We start from the raw sequence: 19,485 nt of genomic DNA on the forward strand, positions 1-19,485 counted from the left end.
CCTGTTGGCTATTTTTTTTTAATAATATGTCTAATCCCTTTCTGAGGCCAATGCACACTTCTAGTATCTGTAACATCCCACGACTGTGAGCCCCACGGGTGTTTGACCTCACCCGGTAGTGGTGTCTGCTGTGTCTTCAAGAAGATCATCAGTTCTTTCTGAAAAGGAGAGGTAGGTAAGAAACTTTGAATTTGTTGTCAAAGAAGGAAAATTTCCTGGACAAAGTTCTTCTGTTCCTCCAGATCAGCAGCTCCCCAATTCTCCAAACCCTACTCACCCACTCCCTACTTAAACACCAGCATGAAGGCAGAGTCATCCCTCAAAAGTACAGTTTGCTTGTCTGTATGTTCCCAAATTATTCTATTTCTTCCCAGTTTAAGCAGTGTAACTCTTGAGGATTGGTCATTTTTAAAAGATGAGCTCCACTGCGTTACACAGCAGATGTACAGATGTGCCTTCCTGGCCTGCACAAGTCAGGTCCTGTTCTTGGCAGTCACCAGCCAAATAGTAGTCCTTCCCCTTAAAGAAAAGGTCTCTCTCCATATGGGGTCTCAGAAGTGGAGTGGCTCCTCTGACTCTCTGGAAATGGGTAGCCATACCCACTTCCCACTTTCAAAGCTTCTGGCCCAGGATGAAAAGCTAGCACATGGAAACCCTCCTAGCTAGCACGGGTCACCCAGAGATTCTGCTGCTTACTACAGTAAGTATGGAGCACTGCTCCAGGTTATATGGAAAACTGGAAAATTTTTTGCATGTTTTAATACTGGAAAACAATAATATCTTTTTATTTAGACCAATAAAATACAGGGAATATTTTTTTCATCTTCTCATTTTACTCCTTTCTGAGAGAAATTAGATTTTTCTTAGTTTGGAGGAGAATAATTCCCTACGCTGGAAGGGAATCCCTGCTTTCTCCTGACCTGTAGCATGGGGCGCCACCATGCAGTCAGATTCCATTTTATCTGTTGCCTTCTATCGATTCTCCAGGGAAAGAAAGGCAGGAGATTTCTAAATTGAAGATACTTGCTTCCCAGAGGAATATAGCACATAGGTGTAGTCTGTATCTCTCCTTTTTTCCACCACATTTCAGACTATTTTCCAATGGACTTAAAGGCAGGACAAAGCCAAGGTATCAACTAAGTGTTCCAGCTTGCTAAAGAGCTCTGTATGCATTTTGGAGCTCTAATGTCCCATGCCCAGCATGGGATGATGTACAGATCTGGAATGTAAACAAAAATTAATGACTAAAAAAGAAACACACCATGTGTCTATGCAGTATGTTGATGTCCACGGTGGAAATCAAACACAAATAACCTGGTTCTGAATCCCAGCATAGTGATACCCGTTGACTTAATTTTTCTTGGTATGTATAACATGATCTTTCTCCTGGTTCCGCTCAGTGATTTATTCTGGTGTTGGCAATGACTTATTTTCTTTCCACTATTTTTTTAGTAGAAGCTGTAGTTGACTGAAAGCACCAAAAAGCTTTTGCAGAGGGTATATTATCTCACTAAAAAAAAAAGGCTTAAAACATGCTTTCACATCTTTCCACCACTATGAAGACAGTATTGTTCTTCAAATTACCACTGTGTTCACAGTGGTCTTGAAAGAAAGCAAAGAGAAATGAAATATGAAATTATCTCCATTATACTTGGCCAGAGAAGGGCTGGCTGAAAATACAGCTGCAAGTAGCTACAGCAGTTGCAGTTTTATTCAGCAGCTGGTCTTAGAGAAAGATTATCAATTTGAGACACCAAAATGCCTAAAGAAGAGTTGGAACAACTCCACAGCCTTCTCAGAATTAGGTGAGACTGATGAATCTTACCATCTTGAGAGCTATTTCTGAGGAAAGGACTGGAGGTAGAGAGAAATAGCATCGATGAAGCCACAGACTTCAGGAAGACAAAAACAAGTGGGTATGTGGGTGATACTATGAATATTCATGGTATTCATTGCACTGCATGAGGTAACTGCTACACACCAACAGAGGTAACCGTGTCAATAACTGCAGATATTTTATGACATCTACATCTGAGGTACAACTCCACTACGGAATTACAAATGTGGCACTGTCAGTAGCAAGTGTAGCAATCAGCCTGCTACTGGAAAAACCATTAAGTACATGTCTTCATAGGCTTTGCGTATGATATGCCACTAGAGTAATAAAATCTATGGAGCTTTAAGAACTCCATGCAGAATCATAAAATAATTTTTGCATAATTATCAAAAAAGGTGCAGAAAAAAACACCCTCTGACAAGGGACCAGCAACAAGAATTCTTCATGCAGTTTCTTCAGGTAGCTGCAGTTACCTGGCCACCACTGGCAGATTTTAAGCTGCCTTTGGAAAGTTGCTGGAAGCACAGACACTGTTCCTATAAATAATATTAAACTCAAGGCAACTCAAAGCAGAAATCAAAGCTTCTCTAATTTTGTCTTCTCACCCACACTTTGGATGACTCATATGCTGCCTACCTCTCATGACCCAAGTCCTCCAGGAAACTGCCCTAGTTACCCTTCCAAGCTACCCATCCTCTGAGTAAGCCTGTGCATGGCCCTGGGTTTCATTTGGTACAGCAGTCATAAGAGAATGTGAATCCATCAACTCCTCAAGTGCTATTGAACACCTTAGCAAGGGGACACACACACACGCCTCTTACCACAAACTGCGTAATGTTTTCTGGCAAAAGATGTCTCAGAGGCCATGGTAGAGAAAAATATGTAAAGGAGAAGGCAGACAGTTTCTAAAATATATCTGGTTTACTTCATCTTATGTATTTTGTCCATCATAGCATAAAATAAGATAATACTTACCAAGTCCTGGTAAACGTGTTTCATGGCAAATGCAAATCATCCTTTGGGATTTGCACTAGAGGATGAAACAACATAAATAAGAAGGTAACACATCATTTTGAGTGTTTGGACCTCATCAATTCATGTGTGATTCTTGAAACAGTCCAGTGCTTATACCCTATGGAAACCTGTTCAAGTCACACACAAGGAATAGCACCGAATCCAATACTTGTTGTCAAACTCAAGAAGTGTTTTACTTTGTGAAGAATTAACTTTGCCTCTCAAAAAACAGATGTGGATCTGCAAAATTACTTAAGAATAAGTCTATTTCTTTTTCTTACCCATTAATCACAAATTGATCTACTTAATTTACTTAAATCTAGACCATTTTAAGGTATTCTTAAAAGAGAATGGATTATAATGAAATGCCTGTGGCATTCTGAACATAAATGGAATTCTTTAACTGGAAATCACTGCTAAGTGCTTCAAATGTTTTGTATTATGTTAATATTTAGTTGGTTTTGATCATTAATGTTTTCATCCAGAGAGAATACTGAATGATTTTTTGGTGTTGAAATATTATCTCAGTTTTTATTATTCTAAAGAAAAACAGATAGGGCTATAACCATCACAAATAAATACATCCTCAACGTAAAATCTTTCCAGTTATAGATATAAACTTCTGTATTTTGACCATGCTTGAAACAAACAAAACAAAACAAAAAAACCACACAACTTGAAATTAACTATAAATTTCATAGAAAAGGACAAAATAACACTTAAGAGGTATGGTTGTTCATTTAATCTTGGCACGGCCAATATATGATCTGACCTCAATATTGACTAATACCAACAGAAATTGTCCTACAATGTCAGTAAGTGCTAAATCAGGGCCCAAATAAGTTATTCAAAATCTCATAGTTGAAAAGCTGAGTCATTGTAAACAGAAATCATTTGAAGCCACTTGAGTAAATAAGAAAAGGCACATACTATGGCCCTTCAGACAATATCTTCTTTTTATCTAGATACCATGGCATGATTTTCCCTAAAACAGAAAGTACCTTGCTGTTGATCTGGAACTATGGCACCCATTCATTCATTCATTTCATCACGTATATCCAAACAGTACCCGTATCTGACCACAAACTGCAAAAGCGATATCAACCAAGGAAATACTGTCTTTGGCTTCCTACAGAGAAAGAAAAAGTCACCTATGACCTCATATGGGACTTCCTACCTTCTTGCTTGCCAGAGGTCTCATGAGTGCATCAATCCTTTTTGTTATTATTGAAGCCTTCACAACAGTAGGTTTGGTACAAGAGGTACAAACAATAAGAGACTCTACATCTCAACAAAGTACCTAAGCAGTGGCATGTATTAAAGAGCAAGTCCTCATGTGCTGGATGTAGGCAACACTGGTCTTGTGTTGACAGAAGAAGAAATGCATGGAGGAGGTTGCCTGCTTTGCTGTAACTCCCAGTCACAAATCAACCTCTCCTCAAAGTAGAAAGTCAGGCCAAGCCCTATGCATCCTATTTAATCCTGCCATCTTGTGTTAAGTGCTAAACCTAAAGTCAAGGACATGCTGTACAGGTTGTCGTTAGGCATCTGTGAAGATGACTGCAAAGATTACTTATGTCCATTTTAATACACCCCAAAGGGGAGTTTCTGAACCATCTGGGTACCCCAGGTATACTGGCAGGATACCCCAAGGGAGCCCAGCATCATGCAGGAGCCAGAAGAGGGAAGAACCTCTTCATCCCAGTGTTAAATAATGACTGACCTTTCAACAAATCCACTGGTACTTGTATGCACCAGAGCAGGCCTGAAGTAAAGAATAACAACTAATGATGCCTGATGATGACAGCTAAAACCAGAGTCCTAAAACACGTATCTGCTGAACAGAGCCAAACAAATCATGAGCTTGTGTCTCTGATCAAAGGCCACAAAGAAAGAGCTGCCGCATTCCTTGGCATATTTGGGAGATCCCATGGCTATTTTTGACAACTACCATGTGGTGGGCAGCCAATATATTCTGCAGATGGGCAGATGATCACATCTTGCTGCCAAAAAGCTTGAAGAGATTTACTGTCTTAAAGAGATCCACGGTGTTTCTAAGGTCTCTCCCAGGCAGTAGCATCTCAGCACAGGGTGAGCAGCGACAGTTTCCAGCAGGTGATGGGGCACTTCAGCCCACTTCTCAAAAGGTGACACAGACCTTAGGGTGCTCTTTCAACCAATTCAGGGGACACCTCAAACTCACCCACAGGCCCAGAGGAAGGATCATGTCAAGGCCGTGAAGGTGCCTTTGTCACGGATGAAATCTGTTTCTGGGCACAGACATGCTGTTTTGCAGTGCGTCTCAGGCAACCAGTGCAAACATAAATCTGTCCAAATTTGGGGGGAGCTTTATACAGAGCTGAAGCCCCTTTGAGTAACACTCTTCTGTCAGCAGAAAATAAATCGTGTGGATATTATGCCGACCGAGCATCCCTTTTAGCTTTTTTGAACACAATGTCACGTAGAAGGATGCCAGAGAAGTGGTGAGAAAACAAAAGAAACTGCAAGCCAGGGTCTTGTAAGTCTCCAGTGGAAATGGTTTTCATGTCAAATGGCATAAGTGTCATACACGAGTCACTGCTGCCATTTCTCCCTGCCCAGAAGAGGGAAATGTATACTCTGTGGTCGAGGCAGAGCAGGACAGGATGATAGATACTATGCAGTTTGACTCCAGTGCAAATGAGCTGTTAGGGTTTCATACAGGTATCTCTCTATAACGCATATTACATTTCCATAGCGCTCCCTGAAGGACTGGGAATGGAGCCTTCCAGCTGGTGTGAGTTTACCAACATCTCAGCAACAGAAAGCAATACTCTTGGAAAGCCCTCCTGAAACACTGCCTGCATTTGGTAGCTGTGGTGACTAATACAAAGCTGTTGTCTTAAAAAACGGCATTGGAACAAGAAGACCATAGTTCTGCTTCATTTTCCTCCCTGATATATGCCAAGTGGCAGTGATAACTGACTTCTTTCCCATTAGTCACAATTACTTAATTTACTTAAGCCTGGACCATTTTCATGACTCAAGGAAAAGTTTAGGTTGGGGTGTTATTAGTTAGACATAAAAAAGCTGAAGCACCTGCAAAAGTGTGTACACATAAGACACGTCTTTTCTTTTTGAGAGCATGGTGTTACACAGAGAGGGCTGCTTAAACCGAGAGCGAAGCGGACCGGTCCTCAGCCATTGTGACATGTTGAGCCAAGCTCCGCCAGTTCACAATGCCAGGAATCTGGCGTATTGTCTGCCTTTCAGCCCCACTTCATTGTCCGTGAGGTTTGCCTTCAGCTTACCCAATGTAGTGTACTGCAGTAACTCTGTCAACAGAGGGAAGCAGATGGTAAACATTCCCTCCCAGAAGCTGGGCTTCCTTTCTGGCAGTTCAGCGTGAGAGGCACCCAGGACGCAAATCCTCCAGCCAGCACTGCTGTGCTTTGCCATCAGGCATCCTTGCTAGCCAAGGCACCGCTGCTTCAGCGTGACCCGGTTCGTTTTCGGTACCAGCGGTGGACGTGGTTTGCGTCGTACCCCGCTTCAACAGTTTGTCCAGAACGAAGCATCCGTTAGGAAGAAGAAATTGCTAACGCCGATCCTTCCCTGCTCATCTGGACACCTCAGGGGCGTGCGTGTGGCTAAGGTCACGCTGCGTCATCCCTGGTCTGTGATGCACAGGCCGGGTTATCGCCGAGATTATACGAGAAAGCTGAGGGGGCATGAGGGAGGATTTCCAGCGATGCCCACGTCTGCTGTTACTTTTTAGGCACGCCTGTGTGTGAGCCTGTGGGACTCTGGCAGTTCACCGTGCCCACCGCATTTCACTTTTCAGACTGGGCTTCCCAGCACTGCTTTCTCATTTTTTTTAATAACGGTTAATTCAAACCTATGAACAGTGGCTATTTCACCAGAGATATTTGCAGGAGTGTAATGCTCTCGCTCCAGCTAGATACCAGTGCAGCTCCAGAGCAGAACAGTCAGAGTGTCAGTCAGATTTTCAGACACTAGATTGTCTTCTGTGAGGGATCTCTCAGTTCCAAGTGGCACTGAAATTACTACTTTGAAGTTTTGACCATGTAACACTAGATTCCACCGGTCCTAGGAAGAAACAACACACCGGGACTGCAACAGGGATCTCACCTTCATGAAGACAGCAGGGTTCATTTTTAATTATTATCCGTCTTGAGAAGCCTCTGCACAGGGTTTTGTTGTTGTTGTTTGTTTTGGGGTTTTTTAAGGAAATCCTCCTCCCCTTGCGCCCTACATGTTAGAACTAAGCCCATCCACAGTTGCTGGCTTTAGAAGGACAGGAAGGAAAAGCAGGGAGAGTCAGCCCACTGCGCCCCAACTTGCAGAAAGCTACAGAGGCATCAGGAGACAATACACACTATAAAGTCCTCTGCTAGAACAAAAGCACCCTCATTCCACTCTCATTCTCTTTTAAATCAACAGAGTTGTAAAAGTTATTTCTATAGGCGCCTGTTTTCTCTCTCTCTCATAAAATTGTATGATAGTGTTTCCCAAACAGCCTCATCTCTATTGTGCAGCCAACACCCCCGCTCCAAATGAGCGCTCCTTCGTTCCCACGGGCCACGCCACTGAGTACAGCAATTGCTCGGCTGCCTCACAACCCTCCTCCTCTGCCTCGTGAAAGCCAGAGCGTAAAGCAAATTGTTCCAGAGACACCAATCTGTAATGTGTTTTCTGTACGCTCCCTAAGAAGAGACGTAACTGACATATTTTTGTATGTCCTTGAGAAAAGTTTTCCTTCCTGTTCTAAAGAGATATAGGGTTTCTTTCCTTATGGAAGAGCCCTAAACACGCTTCCTGTCCAAATTACAATTTTTTTTCCTGACATCATCATGAGGAGACCCCTTGCCCAAGGTTATAAGGGCTTCTTGTTGATTTATTGAATAGCTTCTTGCCATCATTCCAAGGAATGGATTTGTCTCTTGAAGCAACTAGCTATGTGCACGGACAAATGCTTTGCTGAAGCATCTAGTTGTTGATTTCGTGTTACATGTTTGTGACTGTTCCTGGTATGAGACAGTAAAACTAGAGGGGCAACAGAAGGAAAACTAGGAATTAGGGGGAAAAAATCTACTACGGTACTGCTTATGCCCAGGGAAGAGCACAGCTCTGTCTGCGGCAAGTCAGGTGCTGGGCCACCTTGTGCAAAAGGAGCAATGTTTTATCGACAGCTTCTCATCCAGGTAATTACGTTCATTTCATTAATAGAGGCAACTTCAGTCGGAATAAAGGTCCAGCCCAACTGATGGTGAGCCTACCTGTCATGTCCCAGTTACTAATGAGTCGCACAGGGTCGGTAAGCACTGTGACATTTCTGGCAAATGAGGAGGATTGAGGGGAGTTTCCTCTCCCTTCACACACGAGCCTTTCCTCAGCCTTAACCTCTTGCCACAGTCCCAACCAGTTTCCTTCCATGCCTTTAACTCCTCCCAAAGCTGCACTCTGACTGCCAATTTTTTCACCTCCTAGACATTTTCGTCACTGCAAGATTTTCCACTGGGATCCCAGCTTGCACCTCCCATGTCCATGCCAGAAATTCTTCACAGAGAGGGTGGTGAGGCACTGGAACAGGTTGCCCAGAGATGTTGTGGATGCCCCATCCCTGGATGTCTTCAAGGCCAGGCTGGATGAGGCTTTGAGCAACCTGGTCTAGTGGAAGGTGTCCCTGCCCATGGCAGGGGGGTTGGAACTAGATGATCTTTAAGGTCCCTTCCAACCCAAACCGTTCTATGATTCTATGATTCTATGACCCAGCACCACGCTGGTGGTCTGTGCCATCTCAACAGAGCCTTCAGCTGCAATTCCCCCTCCATCACCCCGTTGCAGACCTCCTCGAACTGAGACATTTCTCCCCCTTAAACCCACTCTTCTCTTGGTCTTGTCCACATGAAGATAACCTTCTTGTGTCACCAATTATTCCCCTCAGCTGAAGGGGTCTAAGCAGCAAATCCAAGACCTTCAGCACTACTGATGAACCATACGCTTGATGATCTGAAGGGAAGCTATGCCTCCAAATAATTTATTTAAGAACTGGTAAATTATACACAAAAGACACTTAAAAATACAATGTTGAGTTGTGAAATCAAACACACAAAAACGCATCTAAGGAGAGTCTTAATTTTGCCTAAGAAATATGTTTCATTCCAACCACTGGCTGGATTTTCTTTCATCAGGGAGTAGTGAAGGGGTCTAGTCGTTGCTGAAATAGCTGAAGGTGTTAGGAGACTTTGGAGTGTGAAATACACTCCTACGGTTAAGGGTACTGAACGGTGCTGTAGGAACTAGATTTTTGCTGTGGGAGACTAAAGTTGCCTAAAGGCTCCTGGTGCTCCTCATTGCCTGAAACGCTGACACGGGAAGTAGCTCAGTCTGATGTGAAGAAGTACTCACCCTCTATGTCTCCCAGAAAGTCAAGAGCAGTTGTGTTTTGAATCCTGGAACAGCTGCAGAACTCCTTAAATAAAATTTAAAAAAATAATAAAGAATAAATAAATGTATAAACCAGTTTGAAACACCTCAGCCAAGCAACTCAATCATCTATTTCATTTTAAACTTTTTGAGTCCCAACACTGGATGGTAGTGCTACACCTCGATGGGACATTGCAAATATCACTTAACTCCGGGGAAGTGAATGCAATAGTGTTTAGACTGGCAAGCCCTGGGGATAGGGAGAAGGAGGTTTATTAATAAAACCTCCTCTTTAGAGCCAGGCTTCAACATAGAAGCCTACCCATAGAAGTTGCCCAGAGAAGCTGTGGATGCCCCCTCCCTGGAAGTGTTCAAGGCCAGGCTGGATGAGGCTTTGAGCAACCTGGTCTAGTGGAAGGTGTCCCTGCCCATGGCAGGGGGGTTGGAACTAGATGATCTTTAAGGTCCCTTCCAATCCAAACCATTCTATGATTCTATAAAAGTGGTCTCAGCTTTTCCCCTGTACCCTACCAACTCCCCTGGAGTACATTTGATTCTGCAGCTTCCACAGTCTTGGAAGAAAATGAGAGTAGATGCCGGGTACAAGCTCTATATACAAATTTATCTTCATCACCTCGCACTGTCCCATAGGATTAACAGCACTGTTGCAACAGTTCTGCTAGTAGAAACGAGTGAGGAGCAGACGCTGTCACCAAAAAATTAAATGTGAGGTGGCACTAGCCCCTGGCAAAGTCTTCTCTAGCCTTTTTCAGTCAGTCAGACAGAGCTGTTAAAGGAACCTTGTTTGGGATGTGTCAAACACAATTTCCTAAAATCCCCCTTTCTGATGGGAGTTTTGGGTTATAAAAGTTAATGCAATGCAGATAGCTGAGCTGAACAGACTATTTCCCAATAGACTCTGGTATAAAAAGTATTTCATTATATAAAGCTTGAATCACAGCTTTCTCAGCAACTGTTTGACACAGACTGGGTTTCTATCCCACGCAAGGCAGTGAAAATTGTATGGAGGGAAGGATCCCCTTCCTAGCAGAGGAACTGGCAGTAAGAAGGGGGGTTGAACCTCTTTTTTTTATTATTTGCATGAGAAAGTATACAGCCAAAATGAAAGCTAAGGAACAATTTCATTACTGCTCCCTTTTTGCTTAAAGAATGCATAAAGTCAGACTGTCTGGCTAGCACATTATGAGGATATGGATGCTGTTAAAACAAAAAAAAAAAGCAAAGCAGGGATTTTTCTACCCGGAAACCTGACGCGTCACTCTTTCAGCTTGGTCCCTGGGGGCAGACCATGGGAATTCCCAGTCTTGGGCCCCTGTGGCTCTCAGCCAGCCCTGTCACAGAAACTGTGCTCTCAGCCTGGGATGTTGCTGTGCTGCAGGGGCAGAAAATGAGGCTTCAGTCTGTGAACTGGCAGGATGAGGTCAGGCCTGAGGGGATTGTGTGAAGAGTCCTGCAGACCTCTGCCAGCACCAGGAAGACGCAGGGAGCCTTCTCACTTCCAAAGGAGGAGGTAAAAATTAGATAAGCGTCACCTAAAACAACAACCTGAAGATTTTTAAAGCCCCATGACAGATTTTGCTTTAATTTCTTCCAATGAGTATCTGACTCACCGAGGGCTCTCGCAGCTTCAAGGCTGGTTGGGCTGGGGGGAGGTACGTGGGATTTCAATCCTCTCTTTTGAAACAGGCACGGATTTAACAGATGAGGGAGTGACAACCATGTAGCTTTCCATCTAACACCACACCTCTCGGTGTGCTTGTTTGACCTGATGCTCCAAATTTTGGGACACCCCTGGCTCCAGGTGGGGGCTGCACCTGCCCCTTGCTTTGGTTTGATGCAGTGGGAGAGGGCTGTGCAGCTGGAACTGAAACATGGAGGGCCAGATCTCAGAAACCTGATGGAAGGGAAGGGTTTGTCTTTCTGCTGGCATGGCCTTTACAACACAGCACTAGCTAACGCGTCTTACCCCTGTCTACACCAACATAATGGATATTTGGGTTTGTCCTATGAGTACGTGCACCGTTCGCATCTCCACCTACTCAAATTCTTATCTGGGTAAAGTTTAATCATTATTATTCCGGGTGCTACTTTTGGGAAGAAAAAAGGATAGTTTTGTCATTGCGTGCACCCGAAAACATGAAAGTCTCTAAGGAGCCCAAGCTTCCTGTTACCAATGCCTTCAACTTTGCCCCACCTTTGTGCAGCACAGGCGGCTTGTGGAAGAATGTCATCCACTCTAACAATTGATTTTCTTATGTACAATAACGTCAGACCTTTTAAATAAAAGGCTGACCTGTCTCCTTCTAAAATAATTTGCCTGTTTTATGGAGTGTTGTTCTGATTATATACAATTCCCACAAGAAGGGAAGTACCTTTAAAATAAGGACTATTCAGTACTAGTACAGGATTTCCTCTTGTTGTTGATAATTTCCTCTTAATAGAAGACGCAATGGATCCCAGAGAAATTCAAAGGGGCAATCTACAGACAGTTAGGCATCTACATTATACAGGGAACATTGTTCAATCAAATTGATGTTTTCCTGATGAAGTAAAAAATAGACCTACCTGCTGTACAGCATGTGAGAGTTCCTACAGCACACACTTCAGTTCTTTTTGCTACATTTTTAATCCCTATTCAAGCCCAGAACTTTTATATAACCATTCCTCAACAACAACAGATGACCATTATTCTCATTTCATCTTTTTATATTGAAATTCAGTCTCTGAAATGGTCTCTCTGTTAATGAAGATGGCTTTAGCAATAGTAAGAAGCAGTATTACTGAGTTACTATCTGCACCACCAACAGCACATAGACTGTAGGAAGCGTTACCAACTCTGCATTCTCTCTACCAGATGTATCCTCATCAGAAGTGGGCTCCATACTCTCTTTCACTACAAGAGCTTTGCTTTTCACTACTGGTCTGCATATGCACCTGCTCTACTCACCTGATGGCAAAGGACACCTCATACCTACATAGATGGCTAACACATGCCCAAACCCACCATACCAAAACCCAGGAGCTACGCAGCTGCACCAGCAGCTATGTGGTAGCTGCTCACAGAGGCTGAATGATCTGTGGAAAGGCTGCCAGTCATTAGGAGCTCATATCAGTTATCCCGATGTTTCAAATTCTCTGTCAAGTTGGGTCCCACGCTTCCTCTTGTGTACAGACCATGTTTTAATTCCTTGACTTCCTCATACTCACTTGCCCAGATTATACAAATGCAACCACTAAATCATGCTGTCATGCATTCTTACAGCTGGCAATAGCCCGCCTGGGCCCTGGTTCCTCCCTAGCCAGTGAGATGACCCATCAAGTTCGATGAAGACATTCACACACATTTCTTTCAGTACCTTACTGGTTTTAAATTATATGCCTCAGTCTTTGCATGTTGCTCATCTGATTCTGACATGAGCAAAATTATGAATACTGAGTATTAGTTTCCCCACCCTGAGCCCTTTACACACTTGCATGCGGCTTATTTTGTCACCTGACATCACTTACTTCCGTATCTTTGCAACAGGCAGTACAAACAATGCATCTCTTCATTCATTTGTTCACAGCCTCAGTTTTTCTCTGATCCTGCAGATCAGCCTTCCTTCCTGACCTCTCCGTGCCATTCTCTCACAGAGCTGTTCCACCAGCTTTTCTACTCCAACATCCTTTCTTCTGTGAAAGCAGCTCAAAACAGAGACGCGCGTCAGTGCTCAACTTATTACGACTGTCTGTGCCTAGATTTTACAGCTTACCCTGGGGAAATACAAGCCACCTGGAAAGCTCCAGGAAGCCTTTCCAGCGCAGAGGGGAGAGAGTGATCTGCAGAGCTCTCTCTGTGCTGAGGCTGCCCCATGAGCAGAAGTGCAGATGTGCAGAACTGGCTCCAGCTATGCCTCCCGCTCCCCCTTCCTTTCTAGGAGGCTTCTCATGAAGAAAGCAGCCTGGTAAAATATTCTGCAAAGGTCTGAGCAATGTTATGTGGTTAAGGGCTCTATAAGCAAAGCAGAATGCCCCTTAGTGCTCAACTGTTTCGAGCACTTAAAGAAGCCCCTCCTGCATTATGCAGCTGTGTTACATGATGTATTGAATAACAAAGAAAAAACAGCTGGAAGAGAACCTCTGTCTATGAACTTTGCTCTGCTGGGAAGGCCTGGGCAGGCTGCACACAGCACGGGTCAAAGCAAGGCAGTTTGGGCCATTCCTTCGAGCTGCGTGAATAATTACTAGAATTTGCTAGAGAAAAAATTGCATGGGACTAGCTGGAGTAAGACAGAACAACCTACAGTACCCAAGCATTCCCTTAATAAAAGCTTTCACCAAATGAACTCTTCAGACTCCCAAAAGACACCTTCAAGTATCTGTATCTCACTAGGCATTGGCATTTCAACATTTATTACCGCAGTCTACCTACTATATTGCAAGCATGAGTCAACGCCTGCATCTTCTGGCTCCAGAAGAAAGGGACTGTTCTAATTTTATTTATAAGCTGGGCGAGCGGAGAGAGAGGCATTCAGTTACAGGCAAAGCACACACTCCCCTGCAAGGCCGAGTAGGCCGGTTAGTACATGGGCATGTTCGTCCTGAGCCGCAAGTCCCACAGCCCATCTCTGTGACCTTTCATGTAAGGGCTCAGAAAAAGGCTTTGTAAATAATTTTTGTTGCCTTCCAGTACAAAGCCCACCACCTCCACGTTATTCACTGCAGAATTCCAGCTCCATGTAGATTATGTTACAGTCCAAACTGGGAGTTTTTGGCAACAAGCACTTGTGAATATGCACACAATATAAAACAGGAAGAAAGATTTCATTTTATCTGTGCTCACTTGGGCTTGTTTGTTCCTTGGAAAAAAAAAGAAAAAAAACCCACAACTTTCTTTTTGGCTTCTCACCAGTATGCAATAGGCTGGGAAGGCTCCTGTCACCTGGGGACTCACATGCTGATGTGTGAGAGAAGAGAGCAGTAGCCAGGATTCACAGGGTTTTCAGCATTATCCTAATAAACTCTGTCATGCTACTAGTGTTAAGACAGGAGCACTGAACAGAAACTGTCTTAAGAACTACTGACAGCTTCTTTCCAAAAGCTAAAAAATGTCATTTTCATGAGCTACTCCTCTCCGCCAAAGCACAGAATGGATTTCCAAAGGTTTGTATCTGACTTTATGCAGTATTTACCAGCCTCTTAAATTTATTCTGCGCTCAAATCCAGCTTCCTTGATAAAGGAAGACAGTATTAGCTTATATGAAATACCACATTATCTTACATCCCACACAAAGCTTTAGCCTGAGGATTTCTGGACAGACACAGTCCATCCAAAGCAATCGAAGGTAGTTGGGGGGTCATGGGATCAAGTCACATATGCATTTCCTTTCTTCTCTTCCATGCCTCTGGTCGAGCTTGTGCTCCTGAATTGCTCTTTTGCAATAAGGTAAACAAGTAAACGTTCTGGGCTCAGGAGCTCTCTGTTGTCTGTAGAAGCAAGCTTATTCTGCCTTTCTCAGTTTGTCTTCAGAAAGCTAGCATCCTATAGGAAAGAGAAATAGCAGAACATCTCAGCGCTGGAGTTGATGAGAAACAGCAGCATTTGTCATTCATACAGAAAATTTCCAACTACCAGTGTCTCCTGTTGAAAGGAGAAGCAGCACTGCCATCCCTTTTTCACAGCTGACAAAGCAGACACGGAGTAAGCGATGGCCAAGCACGATTTAATAAGTTAGCGGCACAAGTAGTAATACAGCACCTGGACTTTCAACTCCGGTGCTTCAGCTTCTTGGGCATGCTTTTCCCATTTGAATCACTAGTTTGTTCATCTCTTTCTACGCTAACAATCAGTAGATCTTGAGACTCTAAAAATTAATACAGACTTACTGCAAAAGCTGATTAAAATTAGTACTTTTCATTAATACCTTTGCCATTGGAAACGGAAAGAGAAGACAGTGGATATAGAGACAAATACCAGCAGCTAAACTTTTATTGCACTCTCTGTTTCTGAAGTCCATTCAGGAGTAGGACAGTGGGACAAAAATAATTATAGGGGTCTTTCTACACAAAAGAGCCAGCTATTTAGAGGCAGGCAAAGTCATTTGAATGTCAATGAAATAACCATTAGAAGTCTGAGAAGCACTGCCATTTATTAAAAGATCTAAAGAATAGTTGCATGCACTATAGCAATCTTCTAGGTAGGAGTTGTTAATTTGGTATAAAAACCTATTAGGGACAGGGCAGAGCGTAATTAAACAGGAGACAGCACACACTGTGAAAAGGAAACTGGATTTGGAATTTTACAGCCTCTTATTTCATGTTTCTACATGAAACACTGCGCTCTATAATCTCTCCTCAAGAACACCTCTGTATTTCTAGCTCCCACGGTGTTCTGCGTTTTCATTTCTAGCAGTGGTCCCCGAGAGCCTAGGGAGGAAGGTAAAACAAGGTTACGCACTCGAACGCCCTCCCTCTCTTTCCAGCCTCACGGCAGTCCTTCTTCCGAGAAAGCCTCTCATCAATGCCACTCCTTAATTGGCCCGAGAGCCCCTCTTTAAACAAAGCTCTCGTCTCCCACAGGGCCGAGCAATTTTTGCTGTTCTGGCAGAGCTAAATCCAGACAAGGATGTGCCATTTACCAACCCGAGTGTGCCATAAACTCAACCGCACAGGACAGAAGCCGGCGTCATCCAGAAGTTGGTGATGTTCTGCAGGTAGGATGGATGGCATCTGGTGAAAACCTGCTAGCTACGTGTAAGCCCGTCCAGTCGTTACTTCAAGCGTAAGCCGCTAGTAATAGCGCTTGGTAACACATCTAGGATGAGTCAGAGACCTTGGGTAGGTTCTGCATTCACGCACTGAACCTTGAGCCAAAGCAGACTGTTAGGTACAAAACTTGGTTGCAGAGCTATAGGAGAAAGGTTTCAGGAGTTCAGCCGGAAAGGCCTCTGTGTTCATAAGGACGATCGTTTTTTAATATTCATACAAATCAGTAAGAATATTGGGGTGCAGTGCAGCTGTAACCTCTTCAGCAGTAACCCTGGCCTCTCCGCTGTCTGCCCACACACTGCCAGGCAAGTCGAAGTGACACACAAAACGTATCCGAAATTTTCATCCCCTCAACTGCTAGTCTGAGGCACCACGGTTCCTTAAGGACTCAGGTAGCATAGCTGAGTGTGCCCTAATATTTAAGAAAAAGGTAAATACAAATGTTCACAGCAGGGCTAAGTAGCAATTGCTCCACATCTACCCAGCGGCACCAGCGATACATATCAGACATAATTCTCCAGTGATACATATCAGACAAACATGTTGTTTAAAATACTTTGTTCTTTTTCCTTTATTTAGCCACAACACAGATACAGGAGCAGTCAAACCCCATCCAGTGGAACTCCCTAGAGAAACCTGTTCAGATTAAGATCCTCATGAAATCAACCAGCATATACACGTACACGCACACCCTCACGCACACGAGAACGCCGCAGAGCCCCTACAAAACGAGGAGCGGCACTGAAGTGCACCTAAAACGCCACAGAAGAACCAAGCGGTTAGGACACATCTGTGAAGCAACAAGGCTGCGCGCCGAGCGGCTTCCCAGTGTACCCTTCCATCAGGTATTTAAATACCAGCATCATTCGTTTGAGGTGCAAATTTGAAGCTCACTGAGCTGACCTCAGTTACCCAAGAGTAGGGGGGTAATTGAGCAATTACTCTACTGCAACTCAAAGCAGAATCCGGCCCTATGAAATATAACCAGCTCCGGCTGCAAGACAACATGTGACAACATTTTTTTCCCCCTTCACTTCCCCAGCAACTAAACCCATCACCAACACAGTGTGTAATTTGGCTTTCGCACCCTCCCTGCTCTCGAGTTTGCTCTCAAGCAGGCGGTGCTCCTTTTGGTGGAAGAAACAGCGCAGTGGTTCCGTGATGCGAGTAAACACCCTCTAAGGACTAGAGTGAGGCCACCAGATACACCACACCACTGCAGGAGAAGTAGGAATTGGGCTCCCAGATAAAGCTGGCCAAGCCGGTCCATCCGATTTGTCAACGCTTTGTTCAGAAATATAAGACTCAAATATAGTTTACAAAAAGAGTAATTCTTTATAGAACATCTCAGTGTCAAAAGACTAACAAAAACACAGCTTGTTAATGCTGAGAAGAGTGGTTTTGGAAAAATGAATAGCTAAACTAGGCCACTGCTAACAATGATAGGTGATATCTCTTCATAAAAAGGCGGTCTGACGTACTCAGGGAAAATTAAACATTTGAAACAAACTGTTTACAGAAGTGATTTAAACGCTCAGCACAGATCTAACACAAGTGTTAACAACCACTATTGCAATTTTATTTTCGGACAACTTCAGCAACTATTTAAAAAAAAAAAAGATTGCTAATACAAAAATGTAGAAAACAAAAAGAAAAATCCCAAAAAAGAGACTGTTTTTAGACAAACTTAGTTAAGGTGAAGCTGTACCTTTGTCCCAGTTATTAAGAACTTCAGTTTTAAGCGTGGCATAACCCAGCTCAGCTAGGTTTGTGGGCTTCCCCACCCTCACTAAAAAATTAGTTCTTAGAAGGCTCCGATCTCAGTCCCCCAGGGTCTGTACGGTTTGCCAAGGGCTGCTGACTGCGTTGGTGCAGATGGGCTCAGCACGTTGGGGGACAGCAGATGGAAGGAGCCAAATGAAAAGGGGAACGCCGAGAGAGATGCCATGGAGGAGAGAAGAGGAGGAGACAGTTTGGTAGTAGATGTGACCACGGGGAGCACTGGTCCAACGCTGCCATTTGGGGGCACTCTGAGTGAGGAAGTTTCAGCGTGTGGGGCGGCAATTCTGGTCTGGTGATGCGGTTCCGTGGAAGATGCTGTAGTACTGGTGTTACCGTGCCCATTTTGAGCCAGCAGCAACGGGTGAGATATGTGAGGGTGATGTCCAAAGGCGCTGCCCCAAGGAATGTGTCCAATGCCAGTGTGTGCACTACTTGCTGCTTCCCGCTGAGAGGCGTAGTTATTGAGATGGGACACGAGTCGAACTCGCAGAGGATCGGAGGCATCTAGACCCTCTATAATACTAAGGTATCGAGCAACTTCAGCCAGGCACTCTCGAAACCCTAGACTCCGATAGTCCATAGCCAAAGCATGAGCATCAAAATAACCTAAGAGAAAAGAACAAAGAATGGAGTCTTAAGATGCTATTTTCTAGTCATTGTCTGCATGGAGCCTCCCCACTCCACCCTCCCCTATAAGCATATTTCACTTGGATGTGGTTAGTATTCCCAACCATAGATTAGCTGCCAAGTTCCTTTCTTTTTTTTTTTTTTGTCTAACAAGCTTTTCTTTTATATCTGTGCTGTGATGCTGCAAGTCCCAAGACCAGTCACAGACTGCCATTTTTACACTGAAATTGCACACTGCCACTGGAGGAAAGTACTTTTGTTCTTTTCATGTCTCCACAGCGCAAGCAAAACCACAGCGCAGGGAAATTCATTAGAAACACAAGACCTAACTTATCAGAGGGACTTCAGCAGGCAACGCACTTTCTTCCTAAAAGCTCATTTCACCATTTTTGCTAATTCTCTTTGCTACTCATTTCACCCTGTACCTTCTTTCAGTTTCTGTTCTGAACTTTCAGAAAGTTAGAGAGGCAAACATTTGGCAATGACAAAAACTTTGTGTTTTCAAAGTTACCAGAAGCCAATTCGCTTCACAGTGCTGACACACTGCTGGAGACTTGTAATCGCTCTCCCCCCTAGAATAACCTGGAGCTGGCACTGTAAAATGTCTCAGTGCTAGCGATGCTGCAAACCCTGTCAAGTGGAAGAAAGTCACAAATTCCTGAGGAAACACAAGAGAGTTTCCACGAACTTTCTCCAAGCACTCCCGCATCACACTGCGCACTGAATGCGTGGGAATGCGCTCCTCTCACGGCGGCTGCTCCTGCAGAGCTGCTGACCCGCTGTCAGGCACAGAACCTTACCTTTCCCTCCTGCTGTATGCAGCATTTTCAGATGATCGACGGTCATCTGCAGGATCTCCGCTTTTTCCAGCTTGGCTGATCCCTAGGAGAGAAGGGGAAGCACGAAACTTTTTAGGCAGAGCCGGAGGCGTTAAAGCGGGGCGACCCTTCCTCCCGACGACGGGGAGGGGAGGCAGCGCGGAGGGTCACCGGGCGCTACCTGCTTCTCAAAGGCGCTGGGCACCAGCC

The 19,485-nt window shown here is 44.2% G+C and overlaps 1 protein-coding gene across 1 annotated transcript; it reads right to left on the reverse strand.

Moving 5' to 3' along the window:
* Positions 1 to 17,360: 17,360 nt before the first annotated feature.
* HEY1 (hes-related family bHLH transcription factor with YRPW motif 1) lies at positions 17,361 to 19,477 on the reverse strand (the record flags this gene model as incomplete). The annotated part of the gene is made up of 3 exons (XM_010157542.1): positions 17,361 to 18,436; positions 19,258 to 19,339; positions 19,457 to 19,477. Coding segments are annotated over 3 exons (687 nt in total), but the record flags the coding sequence as incomplete, so codon positions are not given.
* Between the last annotated feature and the right edge of the window lie 8 nt (positions 19,478 to 19,485).

Source organism: Eurypyga helias, unplaced genomic scaffold (genome assembly GCF_000690775.1).
Source record: "Eurypyga helias isolate BGI_N326 unplaced genomic scaffold, ASM69077v1 scaffold16138, whole genome shotgun sequence".
Classification (NCBI taxonomy): Eukaryota; Metazoa; Chordata; class Aves; order Eurypygiformes; family Eurypygidae; genus Eurypyga; species Eurypyga helias.